Source organism: Doryrhamphus excisus, linkage group LG16, assembly GCF_037039965.1.
Source record: "Doryrhamphus excisus strain RoL-2023G ecotype Guam linkage group LG16, RoL_Dexc_Guam_v1.1, whole genome shotgun sequence".
In the NCBI taxonomy this organism is placed as follows: domain Eukaryota; kingdom Metazoa; phylum Chordata; class Actinopteri; order Syngnathiformes; family Syngnathidae; genus Doryrhamphus; species Doryrhamphus excisus.
This window is the reverse complement of record NC_136372.1, coordinates 8,111,407-8,135,924: the sequence shown is the minus strand read 5'-3', so window position 1 is coordinate 8,135,924 and position 24,518 is coordinate 8,111,407. Positions and strand designations below refer to the sequence as shown.

The following is a 24,518-nucleotide window of genomic DNA, read 5'->3' as shown; positions in this document are numbered from 1 at the left end:
CACGCTAACCACTAGACCGCCGTGCCGCCCAGCCTCCGTCCAACAAAGTGAAATTCATGTGTAAAAGCGAAACAGCCTATTTTCTACACGACTGTAAAAATATCCTGCTAAAACTGTTTATTTAATTCCCCTTTTAGACAAATATGAATTTGGCATTCAAGCTATCATGCTTAATTGTTAGGGGTGGATCCATGAGTGACGCTCCACCAGCTGGTCTACTGAATGTTATGCACACCATCAATTGCAGGACTGTGCTAGCATGTCCAATACCTTCCAATACCTTCTTATTATTCCATTATTCACAGGTCTCTAGGACTCCAAATTGAAGGGTTAGGGGGGCCATCCATCGGCATGCTGCGCTCAGATGACAGGGTAAATATGTCTCAACACACTTTTATAGCTTGACTTTCAAGTTAGCATCTAACAATAGCTTAGAGTGCTGTATAAACAGGCTGAAAAGTCATAATGGGAGGCCATGGAGGAGGTCATGGAGGGGGATGTCTTGTCTGGACTAAACATAAAAAAGATATGCACACTGGTATTTTTGTCATGGAACCAAAGGCCATGTAAATAACATATAGTATGCATAAAGTAAGCACTTGATTGGGCAGCCTTCCTGACATGTGATGTGACATAACTGAATGATGTCTGTTGCATTGAATACATGAGCTATTTTTATATTCTGCAATATTTACCATCTCAGATTTTTAAAAAAGCTCAGAAAATATACCGTTAAGGGGAGCTTTAGTGACATCTTGATGATGTCTGCTGGGTCTTGTCAGCCATTAATATTCTTCCGCTTATCCGACAATGGTCTCAGTGGGGAAGCCCACACTTCCTGATCTGCAGCCACCTCCTTCAGTTCCACAGGGGGAACACCAAGGCATTCCCGCGCCAGCTGTGAGACATCATCCCTCCAGCGTATCCTAGGTCTGCCTCCCGACTTGGCACGCCCGCAACGCCTCACCAGGAAGGTGGCCAGGAGGCACCTGATACTTGAAGTCCTCCAGTTGGGGCAAGACCTCAGTCCCGGCCCAAAGGATGAAATCCACCTTTTTGGAGGAGCTGAGTCTCATCTCAGAAGCTTCACACTCAGCTACAAACCGCACCGGTAAGCTTCTAAAATAGAGCCATCTGCTGGTTTGAATATGTGGATAATTTTAATAATCTACAATATTTACCAGTTAAGATTTCATAATAACCTTCAAAAATACACTGAAAGGCAGCTGTCAAAATATATTAGGTGACATAACTCAAATTTAACAAAATGAGTTTTCCATAGATTACGCTAACATGAATAAAGGCACAGAAGCAATGATTTCTGAGGCATAACAAAATAAACGAGGTGAGGGCATGAATACCAACGACCGACACGGACAGTTGAAAAAAAAAAAAAACTACCGATGGATGTACAGCAGACTGAAGTGTTTGGTCTGCAGTGTAAATATAAACCAAACAGTTCGTAACTGTGCACGCTCACAGACAGTGTTGCTCGCTACATTGCAGAAGAAATGCAACCATTCAATACGGTTATCAAGCTAATGTGGCTCATACAGGTACACTACACTTGACAACATTGAGTGAATGGAACGGCACCAGGGTTTGGATGAGCACGTTCACACTTGACCAAACGAACCGTACCAGCAAAGCAAACACACCGGAGTTCCAAGCTGAAACCAAACATGACAAGTGTGAACACACACTTAAAAGCGCTGTGTGTGTTTTATTCATACGAGTTACTTATTAATCCACGGCATGGAGGGAGTGGACACCTTTATTGATGCACAAACACAAATTCTAAGTGTGCAAGGATGACAGACACAAACACATCCCTGATGCTTGTCTAAACACCCCTATGCATTGTGTAGGAGTGCCTTTAACAATGCACATACACACACTTTGTTATTATACGATTCCACGACGAGGAATGTGACAACGCATCTCCCACACGGGAGAGGAGGAAGGAGAAGAGGTGACATGACCCAACTTGTGGTTGTCTCCAATGAAAAAACTGTCAAGACGCTCCATCGCGCACAAAGACTCTGGAAAGAGGACTCCGGCGAGGGCGGCATTCCGCAGGATAGACTTGTGTACATTGGACTGAGCTGGAGCTTAAAAAGCAGAGGTGGAGGAGGTCATGAGGCTCTGTGGATGGGAGTGACATGAGGCAGTTGGTGGAAAAAGAGAGAGGATAAGAGAGATAGATGGATGTTTTTATCATGACGTGCACAATTAGCGGGTGCTCGAGAGTGATGTTTGACGACAAAAACATGGGTTCAAACCTCAAGGCTGTAAAATGTGATCAAGGAGGATGACCTTGCACAGATGTTCCATTCGTCTATAATACCTACTGTCTCAATGCATCCTCAATGACTTTGACCCATATTAGACAAGATTGAAGCACTTTTTCAAGTGTAAAAGCACTTTCACTACCACACAGTTTGTGTGTCTGCAGCTTTAATGCAAATGAGCTGAGTTTGGCCTAAATACGGCCTATTATTACTCAAAAGGAAGTACATTTTAGATATTTTTGCCTAAGAAATTCCATCCATCCACTTTCTATGCTGCTTATGCTCACTATGGTCACTAGGGTGTGCTGCAGTCTATCCCAGCTGACTGGGATTCATACCTGTGGACAATTTGGAGTCGATAATTAACCTAACATGCATGTTTTTAGAATGTGGGAGGAACATGCAAACTCCACACAGAGATGCCCAAGCAGAGAATCGAACTTCACACATCAAAATCGAATATGCTAACCACTCATCCACCATGACACCCACTTATGAAATTGTTCAAATGGCTAAATGAACTAAAATACGAATATGAGTCATTCAAAAGACGCATACAAAGATTTTGACGTGGTACTTTCCACACACTGGAACTATACGCTTTGGTTGCAGGTTTGAATTATCAAATAATCCCTAAAACAATCCCTAATAAAAATCCATAATAATAATAATTTTGTAGCCTTAACACATTGCAAAATGAAACTCAACTCTGAACCCCCAACATCACTTCCTATCCACTCTGCCCCCCCCCCCCCCGAGGAATGCATTTATAGCAACACACATTACCAGTCTTATTTATGTCTTAAATAGCTTATTTACTATGATTGTGCCTACTATGTTGGATAATACATGTGTTATAGGGGTGTTAGTTCATGTCTAGAGGACTCTAATGATGTGAAAACATATTTTGCTGCGTTCTAACTACTAAAATATTCTATTTTAGTTGGAGCCTATCCCAGATGACTTCAGACAACAGAGTGGCCAGGCAATAGCAGCAACGCAAAATAAAATAAGGTTTGGTTACTTGTTGCAATGAACTTAATCATTAAAATATTAATAATTACAGCTGCATGTTTACTAGGATGAGGTTTAAATTGGCTCAATATGATTAGGGTTGGGTTTATAACCTGCCCACCCCATCCATAAATTAGAAACGCCTCTCAGTGTGGTGCACAATTTGAAGACTGATCGTTCCAAGCAAAGATTGTATCCAATGTTTTGGCCCATTCTGAGCTTTCTAACCACTCCCACAGTCAGTGAAATCATGCGTGGGTCTTTCTCCTAAACCACATGAAAAATACACTTGAAATGAGGAGGAATATGCCGGAAAATCGCCGTAATAATGATGCATAGCAGCACTTACCTGTATATGAAGACTTCTTCATGGCTCCTCCTGAAGTTCGCGTACCAATCAATGAAAACAATCTAATAAACAGCTTCGTGCCTTTTTAATTATTTAAATCGCGGCTCTTTAGGCTGACCTCCTCTCACTCCAAATGAGTTACGTCTGGTTGTATTCCAGTACAGCTCCTTGCAAAGAGAAAGAGACAGTAAAGGACAAATCACACCTGCACTCCTTTCCTGCATGCGTCATGACGCACGCCCATGAAGCAGAAGGAGTGTTTTTTTACTCTTAACCAAATAGAAACCTATGGAAGCTCGTTTCCGCCACTGAAATTTTTTTTATCCTAATGGTAAGTCATAATTATGAGATAAAAAGGCATAATTATGACATAAATAGTAAAAATTATCAGATAAAAAGTCGAAATTATGAGATAAGAAAGACAAAATAACGCAATAAAATTCATAACTATGAGATACAAAGTCGAAATTATGAGATACAAACTGCGCATGTGCCCCAGTTTGCCGCCTCCTTCACTTGGCAAAAATGGCGAAACAATTGTAAGCAAGGTGGGTAAACTACCGAACAAGAATGCATTACATTACACATGAAGCAAACGTCGAACATTTACAAAAGGCGCATAGTATACCTACCCACAATTATGTCGCCATTTTTGCCTTGAAGAAGGCGGCACCTGTAGCGCATGCGCAGTTTGTATCTCATAATCACGACTTCGTATTACGACTTTTTATTTCATAATTATGACTTACCGTTGGGCGAACTTTTTTTCAGTGGCGGAAACGGGCTTCCATAGCCATAGAAAACTCACCCATAAGACGTGCAGCAGGGTGACTGCGTGCCTGTTCACAAAGTTTGCGAGCTAGCTTGAATAGTTACGGAATATTGACATCCAAACTGACCAATAGTAACTTACCATCAGGGATCTTTCCTTGTGCGTGAGTGCGTGTGTGTGTTTGAATGGAAGTCTGTGGCACTCACATTTGTTTCTTTCTGCTTTTTCCTGATTACGGAGTCGCCACAGTGGATCTTTTTTTGGTGCGCTGACAGATTTTGGCCTGAGCGCTTTTATACCATATCATATTTATTTTTTAGAGAACAGCACCAGTGGTGGCAAGGATGAAAGTGTGATGATAACCATAGAACATGACAACTGCAATGCATGCATCTCAGAACATTACAATACATCCCAACATACACCCAACAGGAAGTGGAACATATTGTGACATATGTAGTACATGGCTGTGTATCTGTGCTGGCTTCTCAGTACACCACAATACATCACAACATATCATAACAATCATGCTAGTACATCCCTTCTGAATGTATTTAAGGACTATAACTAGTCTGCTTTGTCTGGTGTGGTTTTTAGAGAGGTGCATCAGTGATGGCAATGAAGAGAAAGTGTGATGATGACCATAGAAGAGGAAATTGAACTTAGTGGAGTATGTATTTAGTCAATCTTCAAACACTGCCTATACTAGTAAGAGGGTTTTGTGATGGCCAGAGCTTGACCCTGGAACAGATATTTCTTACTTATCTTTCTTTGTATGGAAATTTAAAATGCCTCATATTAAACCGTCAATCACTGTGTGTGGTGTTGGTGGTGATGCGTTGAATTCCTCATGTCAAACTGTGGCGACCTGCTTCATGTTCAGGCCAGATTTGAATGACGTCCTTTGTGTGGAAGCTGCACATTTGAGCTGCAGTGACATCTTGTGGCCAAGCTGTGTCATGGCAATTTACTAATTGTGCTTCGTCGCAATATTGATCATCATGATTCTTTTCAAATGAATTATATCTGTATTTATATGAATTTCTGGAAACGTTCTAGGGGAATTTTTGGAGAAAAGTACACATATAAATATAGAAATATGTAAAGCAAAACAAAATGTAAGGAAAAATATATTTTAATGTTGCAAAAAGAAAATGTAAATAAATAATCTTTTAAATATTTAAAAAGTATTTTAGACGATTTAGTGAACTTCTTTACTGAAATTACTGAAAAAACATTTAAATTGGATTCTTTCATAGGAAAAGAACACTAGCAAAAATACATAATTTCATATTTTAAATAAACTTCACGACACAAGGTGACACTTTTCATATTTGAAATCAGTGTGGAACTTTTTATATACTGTTTGTATGACAAAAGTCATTCCTCCTTTATTGTGGTCTAGATCGACCATAATAAGTGAATTTCCGCAAAGTAGGATTCCTTGTTTATAAATATTTTCATAGTTAAAGTGCAGAAAACCTGGGTCCAACCTTCTAAATACGCTTTATGAACATTATTACAGCCCTCTAGACATGAAATCAAACCCCATAAGTCTCCTTGACATTTGTAATACTCAATATATTAGTCATAAAAGCCATTTAAGACAGAAATAAGACATAAGATAGCAATGGGAAAGTCAAATTATACACTACATCCTGTACTTCCTGCAGTGGCTATTGTCTCATCAGTGTAACTTTACTGACACCTTGTGACCAATGTAGAATAATACATATCAAAACATGTATTTGGATGCGTCTTCTGAATGCCTTATGTTTGTACTTAGTACTGTATTTTTATGCTTGAACATGCTTCCTTGAGGCGAGAAATACGTAACATTTGCTTATTAAAGCACAGATTTTAGAGTTATTAACTCATTCAATCCCTCATTACTGGCTATTTTTGATGATTTTGCCTAATTTGACTAAAAAGTTTGTTTTTATCTTTTCCCGTTCTTTAGTAAGTTTCAGCAAAATATCAGTTGTCACAAAAAAGGAAGAAAAATATCCCAACAATGATGCCACAACATAAACAACACAATAAAACAGTTGCTTTACATTCATTCATTTCTACAGCTTATTCTCACGAGGGTTGCGGGGGTGCTGGAGCCTGTTCGGGCAAGAGGGCGGGGTACATCCTGGACTGGTGGCCAGCCAATCACAGGGCACATATAGACAAACAACCATTCACACTCACATTCATACCTATGGACAATTTGGAGTCACCAATTAACCTAGCATGTTTTTGGAATGTGGGAGGAAACCGGAGTACCTGGAGAAAACCCGCACAGAGATGCCTGAGGGTGGAATCGAACTGAGGTCTCCTAGCTGTGGGGGCCTCTGTGCTAACCACTTGAGTGCCGTGCAGCCCAGTTAAATATATTTTGAAAAAAATGTGATAGAGTGATGCTGCGAAACGCAAAGTGGTGAAGGATGACTGGAAAGGTTTCCATAATAACAATAATAATGATAATAAAAAATTTAATTTATAACGCACTTTACATCAAATGAATGATCTCAAAGTACAACAGTTACAATAAAATAAAATAAAATAAAATAAAATAAAATAAAATAAAATAAAATAAAATAAAATAAAATAAAATAAAATAAAATAAAATAAAATAAAATCTAAAATAGAGTAGAGTAGAGCAGTGGAGGTAAAAATGACCAAAGCCAAACTAACACAACACAGTGAACCAAATACATTAAAGACATTAAATATGCATTAAATATGCTTAATAATCGTGGAAAGCGTGATTTTTTTTCAAGCTTTAAAATCGAGAACAGTTAAAAAGTTCAGTATGAGTCTTTTATTTTAGGCTGAGTAGATTGTGCCTGATCGTGATCTCTTACATAAAGTATTAGCATTTTCTGTTTCCTGCAACAGGTTACGACAGGCATAGAAAAGGATGTTGTTGCACAATGCAGAAAAAAAATCAAATTGGTGGTGTTAAAGTTTTTTGGCCCCTTGGCAGTAAAGCGTAGAGTGGGGTCTCAGTTTCCTTTGAGACATACGCATATGTGGTTTTTTTCTAAGACGTTGTTGCTGTATTGTGACAGCAACACGGCATGTGTTAACACTCATGCACGTCTTGGCCTGGTGAGAAAAGTCACAGGTCGTGGCCACAAACGCACCGCACAAGTAAACATCACCGCCTCTCTTGCAAGCTGCAACTTGATGAGAGATAGATTTTCTGGCAAACACGACATTTCCATGTTGACTCACATGCTTGAGCTCTTTAGGAGGCCCATGACGGCGTCTCCACTGTGTCGGGACCGGCCAAAAATGACTGTTACTGCTTCTCTTTAGCTGTCACTCAGCATTCACAGACGGATAGGCTGATTTCATGTTTGTGAGGGGGGGACATTCTGGAACTGCAAAGTACATGTTTTTTAGTTTTTGTCTCTCTGTGTGATATTATCCCTTACTGTAAGCTTTCAGTAACATGAGTGACATGTGACACCCAGTACAAAAGCTGCATCAAAAAGTCAGCTTTGTCTTTTTTTGTTTTTTTTCACAAGGGTCGCGGCCATGCTGGAGCCTATCCCAGCAGTCTTCGGGTGAGAGGCGGGGTACACCCTGGACTGGTGGCCAGCCAATCACAGGGCACATATAGACAAACAACCATTCACACTCACATTCATACCTATGGACAATTTGGAGTTGCCAATTAACCTAGCATGTTTTTGGAATGTGGGAGGAAACCGCTGGGATAGGCTCCAGCACCCCCTTGTTCGGATAAGCGGTAAAAAATGAATGAATGAGTTTACAAATGCACTAGTGAACACAAAATGTTTTTAAATGAAACTTTTTATTTTTTAAGGGAGAAAAAAAGTCCAAACCAACATGGGCCTGTGTGAAATTGCCCCCCTGTTAAAACATGACTTAACTGAGATTAATTGAGATCAATCAGTCAGGAAAAAGGTTATAAACCCTTTTTTTTGTCCCGTCCAGCCATTGGGGCAGATAGTATAGTTGATCTAAATGCCCTTACATGCTAAACATGTGCCAGGAAAGTTGTAAGCTACAACTTCCATGTACCATGACATTTTATTTGCAGTTATTTGATGCTTTTGTTATGCACATTTGGAGCGACCGGACCGGAGCAAAAAGAAACACAGAAAAGATGAAAAGAAACTGGGGTCGGGGGGAGGGGGGTGCAGGAGAGAGAGACAAAAACAGCCGCAACAAGAATTCCCATAACAACAACAGTGACAAACAAGACTGCATCAGTTAAATGTCAATGATGGCTAAGGGTCACACTGGAGATGATATCAGTGAAATGAAACAGTCCAACTTACCAGTAGCAATAGTAACAATGAAGACATGAGCCGTGATAGTAAACACAATTACAGCCATACAGTTGCAGTAATTAAAATCTCACTGCTTGACATCATTATTACTGTAATAATAGCATACCAATAGCATATAGACATAATAAGATGGTAGATAAGATGGATAAGATGGTAGATTGTGTGCGTATGTGTGCTCGTGTGCGTGAATGCGTGTGTGTGAATGTGTAATTGTCACATTATATATATATATATATATATATATATATATATATATATATATATATATATATATATATATATATATATATATATATATATATATATATATATATATATATATATATATATATATACGTATATATAAACCCCTTTGTAAGGCTTTTGTCACGAGCGGGCTTCACCCCCTCGTGACAGCTCTCTTAATTTCCTTCTTTGCCTCTGTTCTGGTTTCCATGCCCTTATTTTGTTAACCACTTCCTTTGGTGTTCTCTTCCGTTTTCTTTACCCCTGCTCTTTTCACACACCTGCTTCTAATTTCATTATCTCTATTTAGTTCAGGTGCGTGCTCTTTCTGTTGTGGTTTCATTGTGAATAGTCTTTGCTTTGTAGCGGTTGTTATGTTTTCCTGCTGCTGCCATTTTCCGCATTAAATAACCTTTTATTTGCACTTTTGGTCTGGCTCTCTGCATCCTGGGGTCGTATCGCAACACCGACAAGCGCAACCGTGACAGCTTTAGGACTCCAGCACACCACAGTGAGAGCCATTATCCACAATTGGCGAAAACATGGAACAGTGGTGAACTTTCCCAGGAGTGGCCGGCCAACCAAAATGACCCCAACAGTGCAGTGACAACTCATCCAAAAGGTCACAAAAGACCCCACAACACCAACATGCAAGCAAAATATATATTGTAAATGTATATTGTAAAATATACTAAATGACATGAAATAAAAGAGCATCCTGCAATGACAAAACTAAGAGACCGAAGAGTCTTTTCACAACGGATGTACCTGATTGGTTTACAGTCAGCAGAGCATGAAGTACTTCCACCTGTCTTTGTTTGTGTACGGTGTAGCTGCAGCACACACGCAGTCCGGGCAGTCTTTAGGGTCGGAGTGTCGCACGCATGTCCTCATAAACATCAGTGCTCACTGTGTGCCTCGGCATCATTTTGGCGTGCCACCTTTTGATCTGGTGAGGACATGAACCACCATGAGTCAGTACCATCACCAAAACAAGTTACATCCTAAATTAGATGCCCGGCACCGTCTGCAGTTGAGTAAATCATGAGATAATATAGACACACACCTTGGGGATGATCCACAGGAGGAAGGCGATGAAGACTCCAAACAGCACAGCAGCTGAAACCACGGCCGTCACCAGGAGAAGATTCTTGTTTGGTTGATCACACTGCTGCTCATCTGTTAGTTATGTAGACATTTCACACTTGTATTATTATACTTTATTATACTGTATTATATACATAGCCCTTGACAAACTCTTCCTAGTAACAACTGGCACTTTTACATATGCCCGTGATGCAGTTACAGTATGTTTGAGTCCTATCAATTGACCAGTTTGTCATGGTGCCGTGGCACAATAAGATGACGTTATATGAACTCTGCCTAGCAACAAGAAAGCCATTTTGTTCTTTGGACTATTGGGTTGGTGTGGATAAATTGTATGATGAGTATTAGGGCCACACTGAATAAACAATGATCTGATTTTTTTTTTTAGAATAAAGTAGTAAATTTATGAGAAAAAACGTAGACTGACTTTATTTTCATAGTATTTCGACTTCATTCTTGACTTTATTCTTGTAATATTAGGAAGTGTTTTGTCGTAATTTTCCAATTTCATTCTTGTTACAAGAATAAAGTTGGAAAATTACAAGAAAACAAGTCGTAATATTACAAGAATAAAGTTGTACGTTTGAGAGGATAAAGTTGTAATTTTATTAGAAAAATTTACAAGATGATAAGTTGTAATATTATGATAATAAAGTTGTAAATGTACGAGAAAAAAGCTGAAGATTTACGCGATTAAAGTCGTAATAATGTGAGAATAAAGTTGTAAATTTACAAGAAAAATTGTAATATTATGACAATAAAGTCATACATTTATGAGAGTAACGTCGTAATTCTTCAAAAATAATGTAGTAAATTTATGAGAAAAAACACACAAATTTACAAGAATAAAGTTGGAAAATTACGAGAAAACAAGTCATAATATTACGAGAATAAAGTTGTACGTTTAAGAGGATAAAGTTATAATTTCATTCGAAAAATTTACAAGATGATAAGTTGTAATATTATGATAATAAAGTCGTAAATGTATGACTTGTTTTCACGTAATTTTACTTTAAACTTTATTCTTGTAAATTTGTGCGTTTTTCTCATAAATTTACTACATTATTTTTGAAGAATTACGACTTTACTCTCATAAATGTATGACTTTATTGTCATAATATTAAAATTTTTTCTTGTAAATTTACAACTTTATTCTCACATTATTACAACTTTAATCGCGTAAATCTTCAGCTTTTTTCTCGTACATTTACGACTTTATTATCATAATATTACAACTTATCATCTTGTAAATTTTTCCAATAAAATTACAACTTTATCCTCTTAAACGTACAACTTTATTCTCATGATATTACTACTTGTTTTTTCATAATTTTGTAAATGTGTGTCTTTGTTCTCATAAATTTACTACTTTATTCATCTAAAATGACAACTTTATTCCTGTAAATGTATGAGTTTATTCTCGTAATATTACCAATTCTTTTCTTGTAAATGTATGACTTTATTCTCGTAATATTAGTCATTATTTTCTTGTAAATTTACAATTTATTTTCTTGTAAATTTCCAACTTTCTTCTCATAATATTACAACTTATCGTCTTGTAAATTTACAGCTTTTTCTCATAAAATTACAACTTTATTCTCGTAATATTACGACTTTACTCTTGTAAAATTACTATTTTTTTCCTCATAAACTTTCAGCATTATCCTCTAAAATGTACAACTTTATTCTCATAATATTACGACTTTGGTCTTTGTGTTCAATTTGAGCAGACTACCCCTTAGAATTAAATATTCATTCATTTTCAGGGTTGCGGGGGTGCTGGAGCCTATCCCAGCTGTCTTCGGACGAGAGGCGGGGTACACTCTGGACTGGTCACCAGCCAATCACAGGGCACATATAGACAAACAACCATTCACACTCACATTCATACCAATTTGGAGTCACCAATTAACCTAGCATGTTTTTGGAATGTGGGAGGAAACCGGAGTACCCGAAGAAAACCCACGCATGCACGGGGAGAACATGCAAACTCCACACAGAGATGGCCGAGAGTGGAATTGAACCCTGGTCTCCTAGCTGTGAGGTCTGCGCGCTAACCACCCGCCCTGCATGAAATATAACAAGTTGTATTGTTTCATGAATCATGCAGGCTCACCCGTAACCACCAGGAGCACCGAACCTGTGCCGTTTACTCCCGTCGCTTCATAGCTGCGGCTGTCAAACATCTCATAGACACACCAGTATGGTCCTGTGTCTTCATGCGTCAGGTTTGAGATGACAATGTCCACAGAGGCGTCGACTCCTGTGACCTGGAGTCTGCCAGCGTACTTCTCAGAAACCGTATTTTTTTGGGATGCCTTGTAGAGAACTTCAAAGTCCTTGCTGAGCCCTTTGCGCAAAGACAGGTACAATCGGCCTGTTTGAGAAGATCTGCATTGGATGGCCATGGAGTCGCCAGGTTGTCTCCATATCACTCCATTGGTGTGCACTGACGATAGATACAACAGCAATCTGTTATTAATGTTATGTTATTTTTAAGCATGGATGGCATCTGCAGCCATCGGTCCTACCTGTTGCAGCCTGGCTTGTGAAGGACAAACAAAAGATGCCAATGAGAAGCCTGAGCCAGACAGCAGACATGTTCAGCTAATGTGTAAGAGAGTAGCGAATGCATCCGTCTGCCCACGTACACCTATTTAAATGTACACAACATCCTGTCAACCTTCTTTCCTCACCCACATCTGTGGGTCACAATGTAAGAAATGAAAGTGACATATACGTGCGATAGTATCTTTTTTATGGTGATGTTTCCCCCCCAAAAAGCCTACAGTGCTAATGGTATGAAATTCTTACGTTATTTTTCCCCAAGTTTGGAATCATGACCACGACACAGCAGAAGTGTCATTCCATATGAATACACGACTTATAAGGTTTAAAAAAAACACTTAGATAATAAAACTGAAGAAAAGAATGACGATTATATACATGTCTACACAAATATAGTGTATATTCTGTGTGGGTTTAACGTTTGACATGTGGAATTGCACGTTTGCACAACACTACCCTCTAGCGACAACAAAGGAAACATACCTAAACATTGTAAATAAATGCTCACCATCATATAAAAATGACTAAGAAATTACTACAAAAAATAAACCAAATCCTATCGTTTATACATAGAAATGTTTTAAATGTATATACTTAAAAAATACTAAATAATGAAAGCCTCAACTTTAACAAACGCCACTATGTGTACATTTTTCACAAGAGCTGTAATAATAATATTAATGTAATATGGTAGCACTAATATAATATAAAATGATACAGCTGGTGACCAATCCAGGCAATCCAGGCTTGGAATGGCTTTAGCTTGCTTAGTTTTGAAAATGGATGGAAGGGTGGATATATTAAAACATATTCTTCATTAATTAATTATCATATCAGACTTATTGTAATATTTAAATTATTATCTATTAGTACAAATTTACAAACAAAAAAATATTTTAAAAATCTGCCATGTAATACATTGTTATTCTGACACATTTATACCATTTTTAGTCATATTTTAATTACTACAATATTCCAGTACAATATTAAACATGTGTCATACAAATGAAGTAAATAATAAAAAACAATTATAAACAAAATTTACTTTAATAAATATTATATTGTGAGACTGTATATGTTAGTTATCCTATTTATTTATAAGTTTTCAAATTCATTAATTATGATTGATGACCAAAATGGCCATTTTTATTTAATTACCAGAAAGATAAATGACAACTAGATTATATAGCGTGTTTTACTTTGTATACAAACGAATATGTCTAGTCTCTTACATAGTAGCGGGCTGCGTTCAATGACACCACGTAATTTTAACTGAATTCACTGCATTTATTGCTAATTGTACTTAAAATTGCCTTTCTTGCGTTTTTAGTAGCCTGTACGACCGAAATACGACTGTACTTCTCCGTAATAAAAGACATGTAAGGGACAGTAAAGGATTTTTCATTGACATGTAAGTTGAAGAAATGGACTTGAAAAGTCCAAATCCATGAAATATCCCTAGAGATCAGTTAAAAAGTGAGATGACTTCCTGCTTCCTGTGGGAACGGATATCCCTCCCTGCCTTTTCCACCCGTCGCCCCGCCCAGTACCCGCGAGTGGTCGTCTAGTTAAAAAAAAAAGTAAGAACCGCAGCAGAAATCATGAACGGCTTTCTCTATTGACCAATCAACACATGCTGTTTCCTGTGAGCGGGGCGGGAGGGGCTGGTCCATCTTTGCTAGGAGTCAAGCTGAGTCAGCGCTTTATGACTGAATGGGGGTATTGATTCGTGCCAATCAGGGATGACTCATCTCATCTCGTTTCCTTCCTCCTCATTTCCTAGGCTAGCTGTTTAGGCAGACGGGTGTTGGTGTGTGTGTGTGTGTGGGGGGGGGGGTCTCCCGGGAGAACCCATGAGCTCATCTGGACAGCACATGAGCATTTGTTGTCAATATATTGAAGATGAGTCGTTATCAGTCAGCAGATGGCAGTGGGGAGGGGGGGGTGGTCTTTCCCATTACATGCATGACTAAGGAAGGGGGAGGAAAACTGCTACGTGTCCACATAAAGCCTGGGATATCCGAAGTATTCCAAAGCACCAGACTCCTTTTCCAGTAAGTTCTGCACTCTTAGCATCCTGGCGCGTCTCCAGAACAGGAAGTTCTTTTCCTGATCCCGAGTGACCTCGACATGCCTTTCAGAGTGGAAACACAGGTTCTGACTAAACTCCTCAGACGGGAGCCATCTTAAGGCGGGGATAGCCGTCGTTCTTTGGATCTGTGCTCGGTTATATGGTTCAACTTCAGTCAGCATGCTTTTGATGTACTGGAGTCTTCTCTTCTCCTGCACTGAAACAAAGGAAAGCCCTGACTTATGTTTGGCTTCAAATGAACTACAAATATGGCACCAACTGTCAGTGCACTGTAGTTCATGACCAAGTTGTTAGCTGAATGACTCGATCATGAAATAAATAATTATGCTTGTATTTCACATTTATTAAAGAAGAAATTATGTCTGAGTTTTATGGTAAGGTAATGGTAATGGTTTAATTTCATTTGAACATGCATCAGATTACAATTGAGTGCATCCCATAATCAGTTCACAGTTCCACATGTCCAAAAGGAGTAGGAAGAAGCAAAGCTTATTAAATCCTACCCCTCCATCTGGTACTTTTGCAATCACTAACTGTTACATTTGTTCACTTCCTGCTTTCAATAATAGTTTACTTTTACAATCAGTAACTGATTCATTTGTTGACTTCCTGCTTTCCATAATACAGTTTAAGGTTTTTAATTTTTTAATTTTATTTTTTTTAATAATGTACCTTGTACCGTTTATCATTCATTTAGTGATCAAACAACCAAAATGTACAGTAGCAATCAAACTTTACAGACAAAAAAAGCTGCTACTCTTGGTGATATTTCCGGACATTTTATTTAAGCGCCAGCATTTTTAACAATATCAGATGTAAAAGCATCAGCAAGAAAAAGAAGTATGGAGGCCATGATAGGCAACACATAACAGTCATTAACTAGAAAAGCCCGCATAGAGTGCCATTGCTCCCTCTATATTGTGACAACATGAATATTAGCCCTATATTTATTTTATCTATATATTTGGATTGCCATTATGCTAGTTTATGCTAGTAGTTAGCATGCTAACTACTAGAATAATCTAAGCGTCTGGCTATGAAAGACTAAAAATGGTACTATGCTAATGTCAGCATGCTAGCAATGCTAACATTAGTATGCTATCATAAGAGTGCTAAGTGTTTATGTATATGTGTTTACCTATGAAAATGGCTACGAATGCTACCGCACTAACATTAACATGCTAGCAATACTAACATGCTAATGTTAGCGTGGTAACACCTAGCATAACAGTGCTGTTTGTTTCTACCCATAAAATGGATAAAAATGCTAGCTAGTACTAACATTAGCATGCTTGAATTGTTAAGATGCTAACATTAGCATGCTAACACCTTGCATGATAGCACAATTTTGAACGCAGATAAACGCAGGCAAAAACATAAACCTTCACGTTGTGCTTTGCGCTTGGCGCAGGTAAATATAGCATATGTGACACGGCCTCTGATAATAAAAGCCCAAGCAAGTAAATAGGACGTACAAACGCATCACTGTCAGCCATGATTTGCTCCCCATTCTTGAAGCAGCGACTCCTCCAACTGTTAACACTACATTCTCACCGTATATGTCAAAGAGAGCAGACAAAATTGGCTCACATTCAAACGTGTCAAAGGTGTTGAGAAGACAAGCGTTTCCAAATACAGCAAAGCCTTAAAGACGTCTCACATAAAGCAAATCACATCTTGAATAAAACATAAATAAGATGGAGACCCACACGCCTGTTGGGTCATATCCTCTTAGAACGTAAATAAAATGGCAACTGGAGGTAAAGCAGAGGTTTTCATAGTTTGTATATGGTGTAATAGCAGGTGTTTTTATTTGGACAGATGTCTATTTAGCATAGTATTTAACTGAGTTCACTACAACACAAGTTTCCCAGCAACAGCTGAGTAGCGCAACCAATAGGAAAAACCAAGACAGTCCCAGCAAATTCATATCAATCTTTATTGTATTTAGAAATTCACGCAACAATTCTTTTTTTTTCCTTTTACCATTTACAACATGGACGAATGGGAGAGACAAAGCTAAATGTCATGCCATCCCCAGCGGGATGGCCTTAAACGGGTGGGAAGGAGGAGGAGGGTTGACGAGGGTGGAAAGGGCACAGAGATACGTAAAGTGCTTTTTTATCGACAGTTCTTTAATAGAAAAAAGGATTAAAAGGACGAGTTGAAATGAAAGGACATGACTTCGGAGTACACGGGCCAAAGAGGTGGCAAGGCGGATGGAGAAGAAGAGAGCGGTGAGGAGGGGAAGGAGGCGGATTTATTATTAAAATAAAAAAAAATGTTCAAAAGAGCAAAGTCTCAACCCAGGATGAGGCTGGACTTGCCGCCGGGTGGGTTTCTTCGGTTGCTCGAGGCAGAGTTGGCACTTCCCGACGGGGCGGAGGGCTGTGGCGTCTCCTGCTCGCTTTGCTCCGCCTCCTCGCTGTTGGGACACTCTGCAAGAAAAAGCAAATGTGTGGGCTGTCAGAGCAACAGGTGGCGCTACAACCCCGAACCAAGCTGAAATCAATCATGTGACATCATTGCTTCAAAGGCTTCTCCTACAAACACTTCAGAGGCTTTTAATTTGAGGGGAAGCTTACTCTAACAAACCATTCATTCATTCATTTTCTACCACTTATCCTCACGAGGGTCGCGGGGGTGCTGGAGCATATCCCAGCTGTCTTCAGGCGAGAGGCGGACTGGTCGCCAGCCAATCACAGGGCACATATAGACAAACAACCATTCACACTCACATTCATACCTATGGACAATTTGGAGTCGCCAATTAACCTAGCATGTTTTTGGAATGTGGGAGGAAACCGGAGTACCCGGAGAAAACCCACGCATGCACAGGGAGAACATGCAAACTCCACACAGAGGTGGCCGAGGGTGGAATCTAACTCGGGTCTCCTAGCTGTGAGGCCTGCACGTTAACCACTCGGCTGCAAACCATCATACCACAAAAAAAACAACAACAAGTAAACAAGCACGCTTTAAAGTAAACAAATGATATCACAATGCAGGAGATGAACTTTGTTTTTCCATATATCAGACAAGAAAACATACTCACCATTGATTGCTTGTTCTTGGCCATTCTCATCCTACAAAAAAAATAAATTAAAAGTCAAAAACACTGAACCAAAGTGACCCGGCTGAGTTTTGGGACAACACCCTATCATCAAGGCTTTACAGTTGACACACTGGCATCATGTGAAAAAAGCTTAGATCTGAGCAAAACAAGTTGGACTACACACATAAAAGGACTTTTACTGTATATACACATTTCATAAGCAAGGCTGCAGAGCAAAGCATTCTTTTACCAGAAATACAAACTATAAAATACACAAATGAAGTGTTTCAGTCCCTATTATCTGGGGCAAAAGTCAAAAGCAAGTGGTGGTACCTCTTGTCTTTGGGTCCACACCAAAGCCGCCCCAGAGTTGTGGATGGTGGTCAGTTCCGGCTGAGGGTTCTTAGGGAACAGAATGGGCTGCTGGCACCGTCTCAGTGGGGCGGACGGCTCCCCGCACAGGGTCCCTGCAGCCGCGCCCGCTGTGAAGGTTAACCAATGGAACCATTAGACTCGGACTATCTTGTATTTGGAGTACTTCATAAAAAAAACGATCTGAGCTAACTGATGACATTAGGATTAGCCAGGAAACTGGCGAGATGAATGACCCATCGTGATTCAGCCTTCTGAGCAGATGTCCACCTAATGCAATTACTCACACAAGTCCCCCCCCCCCCCCCCAGACCCCATCCAAAGGCAAGGCATATAGTCTCAGGTTTCTGGCTACATAGATACATAAACTGAGACAACAGACAGGAAACTTTGCCTGCTGTGACTCAGCGATTGCAACAATGCCAGCACAAGAGCATCTTTGTCATGAGGGAACAATGGCTGCTAAAGAGTCAAGAGGAGTGGCCACTCTCGTTAATGGAGTGAAATGGTTCAGCGCTGGGCCCACTGAGTTTATGGGTCTGTTGCTGGGCTCTCTGGACCGTGCAACACGAGCAACAAATAGGAAGAGGATTACATTAATAACAGTGCTGGGACATGAAAATGATGCATTATGTTCTCGTGTTGACAGCAATATCCTCCTATTTAAAAACTTATAGATCTCCTGGGTGCATTATTAAGTGTGCATCTCTGATCCTCCACAAGCTTAAGAGACAACGCAATCATAATTCTGATGACAGGGTTTTACAATCAATCAGTCCTCATAAGACTTCAAAATGGCTATAGACTCAAGGTCTACAGACTCTAAGACATTAAGGTGCCATGTTTCAACTATTTCTACTATCTCACAGGTCCCACAATGGTGTATGCTGGATCTGGGAACACCCACTTTGTGGGCTTGTAGCTTTGACATACACAGCACTGACATTCCACCCACATTTTTAAACAAGTGTAGAGAAGCCTGCTTTTTTTTTCTTTTTACAAAGCTGCCTTTGTTAAGTAGTGGGTGTATACACTGGCTATGTTCATCTAACTCATCTGACATCATGAAAACCCGCAGCTTCAAAGACTGTTGGAGCTCCTCTTTGCTTAATGGGGAGCCAAACGTGAGTTGGTGCTCATACACAGTCTCTCACTATAAACAAATGCTGCATTACTGTTGGGGTATCTTTTAAAAAGTCAATTTACGGGACATTTCATAACCCAGGTATTTCCAAAAGGAACATTCTCAATTCACATACCCCCAAATTAAAATCCATATGTTCAGTTTGTGATCATATTAAAACCCACGTAATGAACTCTTGGTAGTGAAAAAGTATGTGCATCCCGAGGACATCCAACTCAGCTGAGCAGCTGTTTTCCCAACAGTTGATCTAAAGTTAGCTACAGTCAACACAGAATCCACTGTGATTATGAATACAAGCCAAATGCCTCATCTGGTATACTGGTATACTGTACTTTGCTTGTGGCTATATGTTTACTGTGGAAATAATACTTATAATAATTTTAAATAAAAAAAAAAGGAAATCTGTTGAAGATATCTTGCCAAAATTGATAATTCAACTAGAAATGGTCGTGGATGACCACAATGTATCCCACCACATTGCATCTGCATTGTCCGGTATATTCCAATTCCTGATAGAAAATGTAAAAATAATTCACATTAAAAAAATGTCAACTAAAGGTGGTCCTTGGCTTACGGTGTTGGTTGGCCGTGGAATAATTCACTATGTGCTCCGTATTGGCCACACTTGACAGTCAGGGCCATCATTAAGAATAAAGATGCCATTGTAACGTCTACCCAGATGTTTAAGAATGACAAGTAGGTGATCAATCAAAACCAAAACACAATATTCTTGGCCTGACCATACCAAAACAACATTAGCAAAGTAAATTGGCATGTCTGCACACAGCAGTCGTCTTCGGCCTGCTCCCATGCACACACTATAACTACGCAGTGTAGCGGTCTAATTACTCTCACGAAAAGACTGCTAGTGCTTTGGCTTTTATTTTTTTAATTACCGTTTCACTGAGTTGGTTGTTGGTTATTGTTTATTTGGAGCATGCATACAGTTTACATTGAATGCTTCATGTTAACACTCCACAATTCCGAAAGGAAGTACAAAGAAGCAGAACCTGTATATGTAGTCCTACCTAGTCAGACTTGTGTTAGCCTCACCTAGTCATTGAGCATGAACTGATGCTGAGACCCCGAGGCAGAAAATCTTCGAGGACCACCTGAGCAGTCCGTTTGCCATCGATTTAATGCCCTGAGAATTCTAGTGAAAATACATTTCCAATTGTTCCCCAACTTTATTTGCAACAGCTTCACTATAAGTTTATATACAAAATATGATGCTGAACACATAACATCTGGTCTATCACAAGACTACTCATAGAGAAAGGTCAACATAAACATGTTAAAACAAATAAACATCCGCCACTTGTGCTTGTTAGATAGGAAGTACTACAGGAAGTTGACCTTCACCTTTGTCTAACAATGCAAGCAGGAAGAAGGGCCATTCCATTTTAGCCATTTTCTGTCACACATACCGAATAAAAGTACAAACCATGGAGGTGTTTCTTCACTGCTAATAGGTTAAAAGTGAAAACATGTGATGCCTGCCTCTCGTCGCTTCACTGTTCCGGGCTGAAATAGAAAATTCCACGGAATGTGCAGCAGAACATGCACTTTAGTGAAGCAGTTCACAAACACTGACAAACTGGAAAAAACACACTAGAGTGGCCTACTTTTAACTTAATACAAAACAAAGAATGTGTGATGTTAACACAATGCCTTACCTGGATTAGTAGAAGGTAGTATACTTGTCTTTAAAGACCTGGTGACTGTATGTTTACAGTTCACTCATGTCTATACAAGGCCTGCATTTTAACTGACCTATTTCTTTCCATTGAGGGCTGATCTAATCCCCCCCAATAACAAAGACTCTGGGTCAAATTACCCATATCGTAGCACTGCAGAGTTGCTCTTCTGTTAGACCAATGGAATGTTCTGACTACTTAAATGGAAAAACTTAAGTGATGCACAAGCTTTCCAGCGTCAAGTTTTTAAAGTGCAGTACATGCACAAGTGGAACCAAAATGGAGGCCAAGCAAAATGAACTTAAGTAAATGCTGATTGTTTACTTGGTGGGTTGTTCCTCCGATGAGCATGGGGGTCATCTGGTTCTGCAAAGATGCTGGAAGCCATCTTGTTCTTGCGCTGCGGGGTTGTGTTTTCGTCTGTGCCGAAAGAGAAGCTGGAGGCACCGCCTGGCGGTCGTAGTACCCTGTGGAGAAGACAATGATGTTATCATGCATCTTGTGTGTGCTTTTGGTTGCATCCCATCGCAGTAATGTTAATCAAAAACACTATTTCCACATATAGCCACCAGGGGCTTTTATTAATTATGGTATGCCATTTTATTTTTTGTAAAAATGCATCTCGGTTTGTATTTCGTAAAGCTTTCTGTTTAAACAACTTCAGCTTTACCGATGCCAGGTCTTGCTGTGCAGCCAGGCGGTGAGTGTTGTGGTGAATACGCCCACTTTGACATTAAACCAAGTAAAAAGGTAATTAAGGCTATTATTTTCTGTCCTGGGGGGAAAAGGAGGCTTCTCTGTCGTTTATTCAGTCAAGTGGATGACACACCCATCAATTAATTGGACCGTCAATCACACCCAGCTAAATAACAATCAATACTGTAACAACACTGGGGCTGCCAGCACATGTTTCAAAGACACGCAAGAAAATATATGTCAAAATATCATTTCTGCTCTCTAAGCTGGTAGTCTGCCTGTTTGAGGAAGTCTGCCCTGCAGCTGACTCCGGCTTGCTGCTATCTTCAGATTCCTTTGTAGTGACACACGAGGGGGGTTATCGCCATTATTAAAAGACTATATTGAAGTCAGTGTAGTTTTGGGGGTTAATATTACACAACGGAGGTTAAAAGTATATCTGATGTGGGTCACTGGATGAATACACTGGGTAAACAAAGTACAATTTGGACAAAAGGAAGACAATAATAAGGAAGAGGCCTTTTTTCTTGCTGTACCAAAGGACAAAAAAGGCCAACTCGACCCCTCCCTCTTTTTCCTCTCAGCAAACTGCTCTCTCAGAGTCAATGAAGCCACCAGCTGACACACTGAGCAGCTGTCCAGGCCTACAAACATCTACTCACGGCCGGCCAATATGGAAAGACAGCAAATGTCCACTTACTGTACAGTGTGTGTTGTCTGTCAATCAGTGCGTGCACTGTCCTGTTTGGCTCTGGTGGGAAAAGGCTAAAGCAGAGCTCACCTACTGGGCCAGGGGATGAGCTCATGCTTTCCACGCTTATTGCAATGAGAGAGCGAGAGCGGGAGAGGGGCTTTAAGCGGCCTGGTTGGCAGCGGACCCCACCCAAGAATCACACTGCAAATGACATCGATGTAAAACGGCTTTAGCAGACAGAGGTTGGCTGGAGGAAGGTGGACTGTTTGGGGGCTGCTTGCAGCTAAAGATGGCTCGTCTGATAAGGAAGCAGCAGCTGCTGCTGCGGAGATTGTAGCCTCATTCTGGTCGTCTGAAACGGCAGAGCCCTTTCACAACGCCCAGGCGCGGAAACGAGCAGTAAATGGCACTTTAAGGGGCAAGATCTAAAAAGGAGCGATTTGGGAGGCTTAGCTTATCCCCAAAGCCCCCCCCCCCCTCCCTCCCGAGCCCCTTGCTACACTTGCCAGATCAAAAGGCTTGATGACTGACCGAGATTTGACATGTTTGCTCTGCAGAAATCCAGCAAATTAGATCATTTCTCCCACTCAAATTCTGATTTATATTCCCTTCAGATCAGAAACAGCACATTTTCTTTGCATTGTTTTCTGTGCCAAGTGGGAGGCATGAAGGCGAGACCCTTGAGACATGACTTACAGCTATGATATGACTGCATACCTTTTGGATGAGTAGCCCTGCAGTGGGCCAGTTTCCCTAAACTTTAACTAGACCTCACAGACAATGAACTGTCCAGTTCCAGTTAGTTACATTTGAAAACTACACGGCTCAAGGGGCGGGCACAAATTGCTTCTCTTTGGTGAAACTGTACATAATCCAAATAAACACAACAATAAGCGCAACTCTACAAGTAAAGCATAGGAGGGGCAGGGACTATCTATACATATATTATTGTATAGGCTCGGCACAGCAAACATAATGATATTCACAACAAAAGTTATTAATGACGGCTACTTGACTAATCAAAGGCCAGACAGAATGACCTCACAGCTAAGGTTTAAAAGGCGCATCAGATTAACTTAATTAGCAAGATTGTGTGACAGTTTAGCTAAAGCCACGGGAATCCCTCCTCGGTACCAGCGGGCTAACGGTAGCTAGCAGGTTAGCTTCTGGGGAAGAAAAGATATGTTTGCTAGGCTCTTCTTTTGTTCCCCCCCGCCTCCTAGCCCTTTACCTGGAACTACTTTTGGCGCCGGGCTCCACTCCTTGGAAGGTGGTGGTCGTCGTCATCTTCGAGGAGTATTTCGAAGTGTTGGCAGTGACAAAAAAAAGTCAACAGACAAGGATGGATAAGGGCACTCTGCGAAGAGCCGCAGTGTACTGTAAAGTGGTCTCCACCCAGACACTGTGAATCAAGTCCAGAACCATACCCCGCCTACTTGAGTTTGGCGTGCTCTGATTTGACAGAATATCATGTAGCTTATCTCTCATTGGACAAGAAATACGGAACTCACCTCCGTTGTTGGTGGCAGTTTCCCCGTGAGAGAGCAAACAGTAACCACGCAGTACATGTCCCCTCCTCAGGGCGATTTTCTAATCAGTATTAACTTTGGAGCTAAAAGCGACTTAACAAGAAAATCAAACAACGTTACCACTCGGTGTCATATCATTTATCCTGAATACATTAATTTCTTATTTAAATACATTCTGTTCATGTATTCATTATGCAATGTTTCTGTCAGTTTTTACTCAATTCTTTTCATATCTGAATAAGCTATCACTTCATTATGCAATGTTTGTCAGTTTTGACTCCTGTATCTATATTAGTTTAGTTTATTCTTTATATTACAGAATAAACTAAATCTGGTTGTGAGCTACCTGCTGTGAGCCCCCTTTACTCATAACACTACTATTACACATTATTTTCTTTTCATATCAGAAAATGGATATAAGATTAAAGACATGGATAATGGGTCTGACGATTCCGACTCCCTTTCGGCCATGCTGAATGGTAAGTGTAAACATGTGATGTACAGTACCTCAATGTAAAAGCACTCAGAATGTTTGAAACAAACCCTCTATGTTGCATCATCTGACAAATATGGAAGAAAATCACACCAGAAAGCATCACA

At 39.9% G+C, this 24,518-nt stretch overlaps 3 protein-coding genes across 3 annotated transcripts in view; all 3 read right to left on the bottom strand.

The window, feature by feature from the left end:
* Positions 1 to 3,821, bottom strand: part of septin9a (septin 9a) — a 60,938-nt gene extending 57,117 nt beyond the window's left edge. Inside the window, exon 1 of the mRNA XM_078796974.1 lies at positions 3,655 to 3,821. Coding sequence (XP_078653100.1) covers positions 3,655 to 3,676 — 22 coding nt within the window. The 5' untranslated portion in view covers positions 3,677 to 3,821. The remainder of the gene's footprint in view (positions 1 to 3,654) is intronic.
* Positions 3,822 to 9,076: 5,255 nt separating this feature from the next.
* LOC131103395 (uncharacterized) lies at positions 9,077 to 12,700 on the bottom strand. The gene is made up of 4 exons (XM_058049663.2): positions 12,603 to 12,700; positions 12,188 to 12,520; positions 10,031 to 10,143; positions 9,077 to 9,913 (listed from the first exon to the last, which is right to left on the bottom strand). The coding sequence occupies exons 1-4, from the start codon at positions 12,670 to 12,672 to the stop codon at positions 9,827 to 9,829; spliced, it is 603 nt and encodes a 200-aa protein (XP_057905646.2). The 5' UTR covers positions 12,673 to 12,700; the 3' UTR covers positions 9,077 to 9,826.
* Positions 12,701 to 16,651: 3,951 nt separating this feature from the next.
* LOC131103728 (jupiter microtubule associated homolog 1-like) lies at positions 16,652 to 23,803 on the bottom strand. Its single transcript, XM_058050217.2, has 5 exons — positions 23,621 to 23,803; positions 21,324 to 21,466; positions 18,120 to 18,268; positions 17,787 to 17,817; positions 16,652 to 17,169 (listed from the first exon to the last, which is right to left on the bottom strand). Exons 1-5 carry the CDS (start codon positions 23,674 to 23,676, stop codon positions 17,033 to 17,035), a joined length of 516 nt encoding a protein of 171 aa, XP_057906200.1. The 5' UTR covers positions 23,677 to 23,803; the 3' UTR covers positions 16,652 to 17,032.
* Between the last annotated feature and the right edge of the window lie 715 nt (positions 23,804 to 24,518).